This window comes from Muscardinus avellanarius (assembly GCF_963383645.1).
Source record: "Muscardinus avellanarius genome assembly, chromosome: 15".
Lineage (NCBI taxonomy): Eukaryota > Metazoa > Chordata > Mammalia > Rodentia > Gliridae > Muscardinus > Muscardinus avellanarius.
Genome location: NC_137801.1, coordinates 36449422 through 36462341, shown reverse-complemented (window position 1 = coordinate 36462341; position 12920 = coordinate 36449422). Strand labels below are relative to the sequence as shown.

Below are 12920 nucleotides of genomic sequence, written 5' to 3'. Positions count from 1 at the left end.
AGGGATGGAACCCAGGGGCATTCTATCTCTGAGCAACACCCTAGCCCTGTTTTTTTATTCTTTATTTTGAAACATGGTCTCACTGAGTTGCAAAGGGCCTCACTAAGTAGCTGAAGCTGTCTAAAAACTGTGTTCCTCCTGTCTCAGCCTCCCAAATGCTGGGATTACAAGTGTGAGCCACCACACCCGGCCAGAGAGAATTCATTTCTAAAATATACTTAGAATAACTGTATTCGAAGTGTCTATTTAGTTCATTTGCCCATTTTGTTATTGGATGCTTTGTTTTCTTAGTGTTGAGTTTCTTGAGTTCTCTGTATATTCTAGATATTAGTCCTCTATCGGAGGGGTAGGTGGCAAAAATCTTCTCCCATTCTGTTGGCTCTCGATTGAAAAAGAAGAAATTCAAATGGCCAATAAATGCATGAAAAAATGCTCAACATCACTGGCAATCAGAGAGATGCAAATCAAAACTACCCTGAGATTTCACCTAACTCCAACTAGAATGGCAATCATTCAAAACACAAACAACAACAGATGCTGGCGAGGATGTGGAGAAGTGGGAACTCTAAGACATTGTTGATGGGATTGCAAATTAGTGCAACCACTTTGGAAAACCGTATGGAGAATCCTCAGAAGAATGGGAACACACCTACCATTTGATCCAGCAATACCACTGTTGGGTATCTACCCAAAAGAAAAGAAACCAAACTACCAAACTAATGCATGTGTATCTATGTTCATAGCTGCACAATTCACCATAGCCAAACTATGGAACCAGCCAAGATGTCCATCAACAGATGAATGAATTACAAAACTGTGGGAAATGTACACAATGGAATTTTACTCAGCCATAGAAAAAATACAATTGTGGTATTTACAGGGAAATGGATGGATCTTGAGGACATTATGCTAAGCGAGATTAGTCAGGCACAAAAAATAAGAAATCAGATGCTTTCCAAATATGTGAGAGTTAGGGAGAAATGGGTCATAGGAGGAACTCTAGATGAAAAGGGAAATCCTATAGAGGAGCAAACAAGACAACCTAAAGGAAGAGAAAGGAGGGGGGAAGAGGAAAATCTCTAAAACACACAATGTACTTAAACATATCGAAGTCAATCACTAAGCCAAGCAAGGAAGGGAGGGACGGGGAGGGAATGGGGTGGTATTTGGGTAGGGGTTAAATCAGCGATGAGTACATGTTTGTACACACAAGTTTTTTACCCCAATAAGTTGTATGAATAAAATGCACCAATAAAAAAAAAATAATAATAAAAAAAAAGAAATCAAGTCCAGGAAAAAAAAAAAAAAGAATAACTGTATTCGAAAGAGAGTTAAATGAGTTCTTATCTTCAAATGTTAGGAGATAGGCAGTAACTTTAAATCTCCGCTGAACTCATGTGACATTGTACTGACACCGATTAGAGGGCCAAACGTAGGAAAAGGAATAGGATGTAAATTATGTGATGAAATCAAGACATTGATCAACACAATAATGAATTCAAGTAGGGAAGAAACTTAATCTGTAGTCAATGTCCAAAACTAACACAAACCAAAATATAAGGCTGCCCTGCACTATCCTAATGAGGAGGAAATAAAAACATTAGAGGATAACTCAACACCTTTAGAGTTGAAAGTTTTGGAAACAATTTTATGTAAACACTGTCATCTGTCTTTGATGTCACTGTCTCCACCATCTTCAGGGATGCTTTTGGATTGGAATTAGCACAGGCTTCCAGATTCCATCCTGTTCATTTCTGAGTTGTTACAGTAAGCACCTTTTGAATAATTTTCACTGTTGACAGTGAAAATTACTCAGTGGGCTATAGGCATACTTATCTATTCACTACTCATGACCTCCACAACTCATGATTGTACTTTACCTGTATTTGTACAGAATTCAATGCTTGGCGCTCTTAAATTTAAGTACTGAGGAAAAATCATGTCTATGCTAAATCTATCTGCTTTCCTTTATCAGTTCTGACATATTACTATAAGAATATAAAACAAGTATGGACTGAGGCATGCCCTTTCCCAAAGGTAGTATTATACAAAATAAATGAGAGTGTTACCTCAATTTAGTAAATTTGCAAAGGACTAAAAAATAAAATGATTCCCTACTTATAGTTTTGGAGGAAAATCTTATGTATAGTAGTAAAATGTCAAACTAGGAGGCATACTACAATTGTGGTACTCAGGAGACAGATGTTCGGGAGGAGCTTCCAGAGGGTATTTAAAAATATTTGAAGCCGGGCGTGGTGGCGCATGCTTGTAATCCCAGCATTTTGGAGGCTGAGACCGAAGGATCGCGGTTCGCGGACAGCCTCAGCTACTTAGTGAGGCCCTCTGCAACTCAGTGAGACCCGGTTTCAAATAAAGAATAAAAAATAGGGCAGGGGGTGTAGCTCAGAGGTCGAATGCCCCTGGGTTTCAACCCCAGACCCGCAAAAAAATAAATAAATAAAAAATAAAAATAAAAATATTTGAAGCCAGGTGTGGTGGCACATGCCTATAATCTCTGCGCTTGGGAGGATGAGACAGGAGGATCACACAGGTTCGAAGCCAGCCTCAGCTATTTAGTGAGGCACTGTGCAACTCAGTGAGACCCTGATCCCAAATAAATAATAACAACAAAATAGAAATAGGGCTGGGGGTATAGCTCAGAGGTAGAATGCCCCTGGGTTCTATCCCCAATACCGAATAAAAAAAATAAATTAAAAAATATTTGAAGTTACGACGCTGATGGCATCACTTTTGCTTTTCATTTCTTCATAAAAACAATTTGTTCAAGAGGTCAGTGCAGTGCCACATGTCTGGTGATTCCCATCAACTACACTCAAAGAGAAGAGGCACAATCAAACCACAAGGAACACAGTACTGTTCTGGCGACATCTTTCCCTGTCATTCTCCTGAAACACTTCACAATGAATGAGGAAATATTAAGGTAGAAATCTTAGAAATATATCCTAAAGATGTGAAATCATAAAGTTAAAATAGTCTAGAAAAGATAAAGCAAACAATTTGAAAATCAGCATATTGCTAAGAAATATTAAAATATAAATAGAACAAACTTTAATGCAATGTTGGTAGCAATATGAATAAATTACCTGCTGCACATATCTGTCGGTCGTTTTCCACATGTAATAATATTCAATGATGCTAGTCAATGATTTCCAAGGGAGCTGAAAAATATTTAACATGAAAATGAAGCAGCCTACTGTAGAAAACAACCCCTATAAAAATCACATTTTTTCTTTTCTTTTCTTTTTTTTTTTTTGGCAGTACTGGGGATGAAAGCCAGGGGTATTCTACCTCCAAGCTACACCTCCAGCCCTATTTTTTAGTCCTTTTTTATTTTTTGAAGCAGGGTCTCACTGGGTTGCGAAGGGTCACTAAGTAGCTGAGGCTGTCTGTGAACCAAACCTCTATCCTTTGGTCTCTGTACCACCCCCCCCCCCCCGCCCTCACAATGCTGGGATTACAAGCATGCACCACCATGCCCAGCTAAAAATCAGTACTTTAGGACTTCCAGGAAGATGACAACGGAGAAAAGCGGACTTACAAGCCCCGCTAACAACCAAGTTCTATTACCACAAAATCAGCGCCTTTCATAGTCAGAAAACACCATCAGCAGAGAAACAAAAAACGTAAATACAAAGGACAGAGAAAAAGAGGGCTGGAAAAACGAGACACCAGAAAAAAACCAGACTGCAGTGCTGCGGCTGGAGCCGCGGTGCAGAGCGGCGGGCGCCATCTTCTTTTGCAGCACCAGGCTCCAGAGAGGATGGGGACCCAGAACGGAGCTCAGAGCCACAGAGGAGATACACCGGCTTCATGCCCGAGGATGCGGCAGCAGCGCCTGTCGGCGGCAGCGGTGACTTCACCGGACGGCTACGGCTACAGACCAATGCACTCAACAGCCCACCAGGCTCCAGAGAGGAGTGGTGGACAGCGAGCCAAGGTGAGCCGCTGCGGAAAGGCCGGGTGGAATTCGGCAGATTTTTCGGCGCAGGGAGCGTCTAAAGCGCCCAGGGGCTAGACTTAGCACACTCTGCAGGGACTCAGAGTGGAGCTCAAAACCAGAGAAGAAATACGCCAGCCACACGGCCAAGGGCGTGGCAGCGGCGTCATATTGCCACCGGCGGCGGCAGCAGCAAATTCACTGAGTCCACTACAGCTCTATCAGCGCACTTAACAACAGTGAGTCAAATTGCGGCCCCTAGAGAAGAAATCCCAGTACTGTACTCCCAGGGACTTGACCCAGTGGGGGAGTGGTGGTGGCAGAGATATCACACCATAGGAGAACGCCCAACCTGGCACCCCCCATGGTCTAAAGCAGCCTCGATTGACTCCCTGGGTGTGAGACTGCGATACAACCTAGTAAAGGAGTAGTGGGAACTGAGATACCACAGACTCGAGATCCACAGCACCTTAAGTAAGTCATAGTGACCCAAGGGAAGAACCCAGAGAAGGCACAAACTTCTGAATGGAGCAATGAATGCCCACAACCCCACAACATCAGAACCCGATAAAACAAAAATTCAGAGATTTCTAGAAGATCAAATCAGGAAAATAACTAGAAATAATAGAGGTGTTTCAAAAAGAATTCAGAGAGAGCCAAAAAGAGATAAAGGATGCAATTAATGAAGTAAAGGCCTCAATTCAAAGTACAAACAACCAATTAGACCACATGGAAAATAGAATCTCGCTCTTAGAAGATGATTGTTCAAAAAATGAACATAGTTTCTAATTTAGAAAAAAAAATCTGACAGCAGGATTCTGACATTGAAGAAATATGGGCCCATTTTAAGAGAGCTAACCTAAGAATAATTGGAATAGAGGAGGGAAAAGAAGGTGAAACCAAAGGGATCAACAATCTCTTCAAGGAAGTAATAGCAGAAAATTTTCCAAACATAGAGCAAGAGGTCGATACACAGGTACAGGAAACTTATAGAACTCCCTTTAGACAGGATCGGAGAAGAGGATCCCCACGCCACATAATTGTCAAAATGACCAATGTGGAAGCCAAGCAGAGAATCTTAAAGGCAACAAAAGCAAAGGGCCAAGTGACATTCAGAGGCAAACCAATTAGAATCACTCCAGACTTCCCAAACCAAGTTATGAGAGCCAGAAGGGCTTGGAGTAACATATTCCCAATTTTGAAAGAAAACAACTTCCAGCCAAAAATTTCCTACCCAGCAAAACTTTCTATCAAATTAGATGGAGAAATAAGAAGCTTCCATGACAAACAGAAACTGAAGGAATTTATGTCTTCAAAACCAGCACTAGAGAAAATACTCAAAGAGATTAACTACAAAGAAGAAATAGGTAACACACATCATAACTAGAGAAACAAGATTTTCCATCCAACAGACAACTAAGATTGGTTATCTGTGGAGATTCATTATTTATGTTAGTCTGTTACCTATCTCTGAAGGGTATTGTTTGCCTTTATTGTTGTTAATTTTTAGGATTTCTAGTTGGAATATTAATATACCTTCAGATATAGCATTTGGAAATATTTTATCCCATTCTATTAGTAACTGTTAACTCTGTTTACATTGTCTTTGGATATACAATATGTTTTTTATATTTTAGGGAGTTTGTATACTCTTCTGTTGCCTGTGCCATTGAAATCATAACCAAGAAATCACTGCCAATTTCAATGTTGTGAGGTTTTATGACCCAGATTTTCTCCTAAAAGTTTATAGTCCTAAGATTTATATTTAGGTCTTTTATCTATTTTGAGTTAATGTTTGTATATGGTGTTAGGTAAGGGTCCAATTTTATTCTTTTTCATGTAATTATTATTTTTCAACAATATTTAGTTAAAAGATTAGTATTTCCTCCACCAAATGTTCGTGGAAACCTTGTCAAAAATAATTTGAGAATATATACAAGAATTGATCTCTAGGCTTTTATTTAACTCCAGTGGTTTATATATCTGCCTTTAGAATAGTACTACACTGTTTCAATTATTGTAGCTTTATATGGTTTGAAATCAGAAAATATATATCTTCTAGCTTTGTTCTTTTTCAAGATCGATGTGGGTACCTAGAGTCCATATTCCATATTAGGATAGATTTTTTTTTCTGAAAAATAAATATATAAATATATGATAGTTTCACCTAAAAAATAGAAAAAAATAGATTCTCTGGTAAGAAAGAAAGCAAAAAGAAATACTGAAATGTTATCTTTAAGTCATCAAAAGCTTGGTATCAGACAAATGAAACTGTTATGTGAGATTATCAATTTTAATTTTGGATAAACTGCTATAATACTAGATGTCAACTACTAAGCCAAGCATAGGAGGGGGGGATAGGGAGAGAACGGGGTGGGGATCGGGTGGGGGCTGACTGGGCAATGTGTGCATGTATGTCTACAAAAGTATGTATCCCACTATGATGTATGAATACAGTGCACCAATTAAAAATAAATATAAAAAAAATTATGATTGATACTATTTCATGAATTACTCCAGAAAGTTCTCAGGCTACAGATGAGGCAGTAGCACAATTTTAGAAATGATGTTTAAATAGCTTCAGCCTGACTTTAACTTTCAAAGATGCTACAACTGGGTGTCTTGGTCTCTCGAACATTATTTCTCATCCTTTTTTTTTTTTTTTTTGCGAGTCTGGGGATGGAACCCAGGGGCATTCGACCTCTGAGCTACACCCCCTGCCCTATTTTTTTTATTCTTTATTTTGAAACCAGGTCTCACTGAGTTGCAGAGGGCCTCACTAAGTAGCTGAGGCTGTCTGCAAAATGCAATCCTCTGGTCTCAGCCTCCGGAATGCTGAGATACCACACCCAGCTCTCATCCTTACCACTCCTGGCTCTCATTCTTTTTTAAACACTATATTAAAACAAAAAGCTAATTCTCTGAAAAGCAACACAGTTGATTGTGATTCCTATTAGAAAACCAGAAAGCTTGCCTTAGCTGTTTTCCATAAATATTCAGAAGTTATCTGAGATGCAAATGAGGGCAGATCAGGCTTTTATGGTGAAGTGAATGGCTGATAAGACAATCTTGCTTGTGGCAGCAGACTGTCCAGGACTGAAGCAGCCCTGGCCTCCACCAAGCTCCCTACCACACGGTGAGGATGGGAGGGTTTGTAGCACTTCCTGGGCTCCCTGCAGATGGGGAGCGGGGTGGGGGTCTGCTTGTGCCCCACCTGGACAATACCCTTACCATTCCTCTCACCTTCTTATTTAACTTACCTGTTGGGCCTAAAGAGAAAAAAATAATAATTTTAAGGAAAGAGAATTGTGCCGGGTGTGGAGGCGCACGCTTGTAATCCCCGTGTTTGGGAGGTGGAGACAGGAGGATCGCACAGGTTCAAAGCCAGCCTTGCTGGCTTTAGAGACCCTGTTTCCAAATAAAAATATATTTATGCCGGGCGTGGTGGCACACGCTTGTAATCCCCGCGCTTGGGAGGCAGAGACAGGAGGATCGCGCAGGTTCGAAGCCAGCCGCGCGTGCTGGCTTAGGAGACCCTGTTTCCAAATAAAAATTTAAAATAGGTCTGGGAGAGTAGCCCAGAGGTAGAAGGGCTTCCAGGAACCCCAATACCACGAGAGAGAGAGAGAGAGAGAGAGAGAGAGAGAGAGAGAGAGAGAGAGAGAGAGAGAGAGAGAGAAAGAGAAAGAGAGGGAGAGGCGCGAAGCAAGGGGGGGGGAATTGTTTTAAAATTAATTTTAGGGATGGTATCTGCAATAGAAGTGACAAATGTGGTCTCCTTACTGGTCCAAATCAGTACAGCCACTAACTGTGAACAACAGGGAAGGCAGATAATTTTGTCCTAATCCAGTGTGTAAATCTAATGGAGTTAGGTCTGAAAAGACAGCATAAAGAACCTCCAGCAAGACCTCCTGACAGCCATGGTATAGTCCCCTAGGGATATATATATATATATATATATATATAGATAGATATACTTTATCTGGAAACAGGGTCTCACTGAGTTGCTGAGAGCCTCACTAAGTAGCTGAGGCTGGCTTTGAACCTGTGTGATCCCCCTGTCTCAGCCTCCCAAGAGCGGGGATTATAGGCATGCGCTCAGAGCTCCCATGGTCTATTCTTCAAAAAAGGCCTTAGTAAGCATTTACCTGGAGACCTGAGAGAAAGAAGCCAGGTGACCATGTGAACTGCGTTGTATCATGAGCTACAGTTCATCTAGTTCAAAGTCCCAGTCAGCTGTACCCAACACCACTACCACTCCATCAAGGAGAAGTAGTATGTCATGAAAGCTCCCATGCTGGAGTGTCCCCGTGTGCCTGCTCCTGATGCGACGCCCTCTTCCTCAGCCTTCATCTATGGCACATGTGCCCCCAGCCTGACTGCATTTTACTTTTTAATTTTGAAATAGGATCTCATTAAGTTGCTGAGAGCCTTGCTAAGGTGCTGAAGCTGGCCTCAAATCTTCAATCCTTCTGTCTAAGCCTCCTAACTACTGAGATTACAGGTCAAGTGTGTGCTACCATACTCAGCTTACATATTACTTTTACAAATATGAGGAGAAAAGTGTAAACACTCCCTCTATTACAAAAATCACATAACTCTGAGGAGTTGAACCCCCTGACCTATCATGTTTATATTGAGGTTTTTACCCTGGTGGCCAATTCCAGGCTCCAAAATACACCAATCTATAGTGGCGTGGCTCACGCCCATGCAGTCTAATAACTACATTCTGGGGACAGTCTACAGAGTTAAAATCCATACTTCTCAGACTCTCTTGGATATAATTTTGGTTGCATTATAGATACTGGCAATGCTGAGAGACAGATTTGGTACTAAAAGCACCTTGCTGGTATGGTGAGAGAAAGCAGCATGGAGCCAGAGGGAGTGTTCCAGCTGGACAGTTAGGTTTCTGGTCAACAGGGACAGCAACATCCTTAGTTGGCCCATTTTGGATTTAATCATTCTCTGAAGGCCAGTCTAAAGTCTGCTTCTTCACCTTCTCTGGTACTTAACATTTCTTTTTTTATGTTGCCTAAACTGACCACAAACTCCCTATCACCGCCTCAGCCCCTGAATAGCTGGGAGTACTTACTGCTTCAATAAGCCTTCTAGTCACACAAGCGAGAACAGAACAAAAGCACAATGAACACATACCACGGTACAAATTTATGAGCATTTTGTTAAAGCACAAATATGAACAACAACAGAAAGTTAACGGCTTAGGTCATACTCCTTTTATCTCATGTCAGCCTCTATGTCCAGGGATAGACACTGCGGCAACCTGAGCTCCGCAGAGCTCTCTCCTAGCCCCGTGTTACATTCCTGGGAATGCCAGCTGCAAGTTTCATCCTTCAGTTTTGATTTTGCCATCTCCTTCTTTTCCCCTTCACTTCAGACATGCAGCCAAAAGGCCAGATAACTCCTTTAAGCTTCTCCTGACTTGACTAGCACAACTAATTCTTCCCGATACGCCAAGAATACTTGTGTATCCACTGATGGTAATACAGTACATTTTACCTGCGTGCATATTTTTCCGTTTCTTGATCTTGACTATGAACTAATACCCTGAAGTAAGGAACACACTAAATCTTATTGCATATTTACTGCCTGTCTGAGGGGTGGTGTTTTATAGGACCTCAGTAAAGATCTACTGAGTTGAGTAAGTTCAGAATGATCACTAGAACATAAAGTGAGAGTCCCGCCCAGGGCAAGGAGACTGCTTTGCTTTACAGTCCTCACCTTCCAGTGCTTGAGCAGACCTGCAGGCTTCGTTCTTTAGATTTGGTTCTCACAGTTCCTATGCAGTGATGTAGCTCTATTATATTGGTAGATATATGCTAGCTGGGCATGGTGGCGCACGCTTGTAATCCCAGTACTTGGGAGGCTGACACAGGAGGATCACAGGTTTTGAAGCCATCCTCAGCAACTTAGGCTCTCAGCAACTTAGTGAGACCCTGCTTCTAAATAAAAAATGAAATGGATCTGGGGGTATAGCCCGGAGGTAGAATGCCCCTGGATTCCATCCCCAGCACTAAATAATAAGGCCAGGTGTGGTGGTGCACACTTGGGAGGCTGGGACAAGAGGAGCACAAGTTCTCAGTCAGCCTGTTACTTGGTGAGGCCCTCTGTAACTTAGTGAAACCCTGCTTCAAAAATAAAGAATAAAAACTAGGGCTAGGGGTATAGCTTGGAGGTAGAATATCCCTGTGTTCAATCAATTCCCAATTACACACACACACACACACACACACACACACACACACACACGTAAGTAAGATACTGTATACCATGAAGAAGAATCAAAGACTACCAACCACAAAGAAAATTCAACTACTCTGCTTGGTTCTGTATTATAAATCTGCATTAAGCCGGACATGGTGGCGCACACTTGTAATCCCAGCGTTTGGGAGGCTGAGACAGGAGGATCGCACAGGTTCGAAGCCAGCCTCAGCTACTGAGTGAGGCTCTCAGCAACTTAGTGAGACCCTGTTTCCAAATAAAATATAAAATAGGTCTGGGAGTATAGCCCGGAAGTAGAAAAGCCCCTGGGTTCCACTCCCAGTACCACCAAAAAATAAAAAATAAATAAATTAAATAAATAAATCTGCATTAAAACTCAGGCTCAACAAGTTGTAAGACTAACAAAACACAAAGGGGTTTAAAAAGAGTAATATGCCTAAATGCAAATATCAGATGTGTATGGCACAAAAAAACAGTCCCTATTTTAACCTGAAACTCAGAGTTAAAGGATGTAGATTTATATTTATATAAATATACAATACATAATTCATTCATTCATTCATTCATTTTATTTACCTGTCACAGTTTATAGCAAGAATTTAGGGCTTCCTGACACTGGCTCTAACTTGCCATTACTGCAGAACAAGTGTCAGTTTCTCCCCTTACAAGACTGGCCTTCACTCTGTTTTGTGCAAATACAAATTACTATATCAGAGGCTGGGAGTGTAGAATACATGCTTTTAGCATGCTTAAGGCCCTGGGTTCAATCCCCAGCACCAATAAAAATTTCTATGTGTCAGATGTTTGCTAAGTGAATATTATAAGATATACCATATTTCTAAAACAAATAAAACATTCCCACCCCAACATTTTATTTATTTATTTATTTTTGTGGTACCAGGATGAAACCCAGGGGCATTGTACCTCCAAGCTACACCCCTAGCCCTATTTTTTAGTCTTTTTATATTTATTTATTTATTTATTTATTTATTTATTTATTCATTTTTGTGGGTCTGTGGATGGGACCCAGGGGCATTCTACCTCCAATCTACACCCCCAGCCCTATTCTTTATTCTTTATTTTGAAACCGGGTCTCACTGAGTTGCAAAGGGCCTCAGTAAGTATCTGAGGCTGTCTGCGAACCATGATCCTCTGGTTTCAGCCTCCCAAATGCTGTGTTTACAAGCGTGTGCCATCACGCCTGGCTGTCTTTATTTTTGAAACCGGGTCTCACTGAGTTGTAAAGGGCCTCGCTAAGTAGCTGAGGCTGTCTGCCAACCATAATCCTCGGTCTCCGCCTCCCAAATGCTGGGATTACAAGGGTATGTCACCACGCCCAGCTTCCAATATTTTATTTTATTCACAATTTTCTACTTACAAAGTCTTGACGTATGTCATTGAAGTCTTTGCCATATTTTTCCAGTGCCTCTTCAAATAAGCTAGCTTCAGAGGCTGACCATTCTTCCATTTCATCTCTGCATAAAACAGGTCCTCCGAGTGGCACTAAAACGCTAATTGCACTGCTCAAATCATAGCTATGTCTATATAATGTATCCATCGCATGAAACTAGAAAAGAAAGACAGGAAATGTCACCTAGGTATGCATACTTGATAGATTATATAGTAATAGAAACATTAAAATGCATGATATCCTTAATTAACACAATATAGTTCGGCCTTCCTTTTTGTGGTACTGGGGATTGGACTCAGGGACATTCTATCTCTGGGCTACACCCCAGCTCTTTAAAAAAAGATTTTTTAAAAACAGAGTCTTGCTAGATTGCTGAGGGTCTCACTAAGTTGCTGAGACTGTTTTCAAACCTGCAATCCTCCTGTTTCAGTCTTCCAAGTACTGGGATTACAAGGTGTGCGCAGTCATGCCAGGATAAGTAGTATTTATTTCTAAATAACAAAATCAAACAGCTATCATTTGTAGCTTTACAACAATGTTGACTTACACCTCTGAAGTTGTATATTTTTAAAAATGCATCCATTTGTTACAGCAATCTAACCACAACGATCTAGGACACAAAGATCAAGAATCACAAGATCAAACAATTAAAGTAGAAACCCATAAATTCCATCACCCTTTAGGTTAAAATGCGCCACGTCAGTTACTTACTGTGTAAAGTTGGCATAGCCTTCCTTAACAAGGGAGAATAGATAAATTACATAAAAGAGAGTGAGAAAGAACATTCATGGTTGGATTAACAGAATAATGTATTAAGAGATGAAAATGAACAATCAAATGGAACACGACGGCTCAGACCAAAAAAATGTACATATCCATGTAAACAAGAAAGTGCTGCCATGTGTGACCTGAAGGCCCCTGGCCCAGGCCCTGGGAGGGGGGGGGTCGGTGGAGGGCCCCTTCCGGGGGCGGGGCCTGGGCCACAGGGGTCGCTGTCAGTTGCACCAGCCCTTCCTCACAGGCTCTTCTTTGGCTTCTGGCTGTCGGGAGGGGTGAGCAGCTTTGCTTTTTTGTGCTGTGCCGCAGACCCGAAAACAGTGGAGCCAGCTGACCTCTACAAACCTTTCCTCCTTTAGGTTGATATTCTCAGGTATTTTGCTGCGAGGACAAAACTAACACAAAATGTAACCTGGTTGAGATTCTGGAAGATGGTAGCAGGCACCTATAATCTCTGTACTTGGGAGGTTGAGGCAGGAGGATTGTAGGTTCCGGGCCAGCGTTGGCAACTTTAATGAGACCCTCAGCCTCTTA

General features: G+C 41.4%; 1 protein-coding gene across 2 annotated transcripts in view; it reads right to left on the bottom strand.

Moving 5' to 3' along the window:
- Window positions 1-12920, bottom strand: part of MTA3 (metastasis associated 1 family member 3) — a gene marked incomplete at both ends in the record, with an annotated part of 134667 nt that overhangs the window by 16350 nt on the left and 105397 nt on the right. For both annotated transcript variants that reach the window (XM_080711109.1, XM_080711110.1), the window contains 2 exons: window positions 3105-3179; window positions 11577-11765. In XM_080711109.1, coding sequence (XP_080567235.1) covers window positions 3105-3179; window positions 11577-11765 — 264 coding nt within the window. The remainder of the gene's footprint in view (window positions 1-3104; window positions 3180-11576; window positions 11766-12920) is intronic.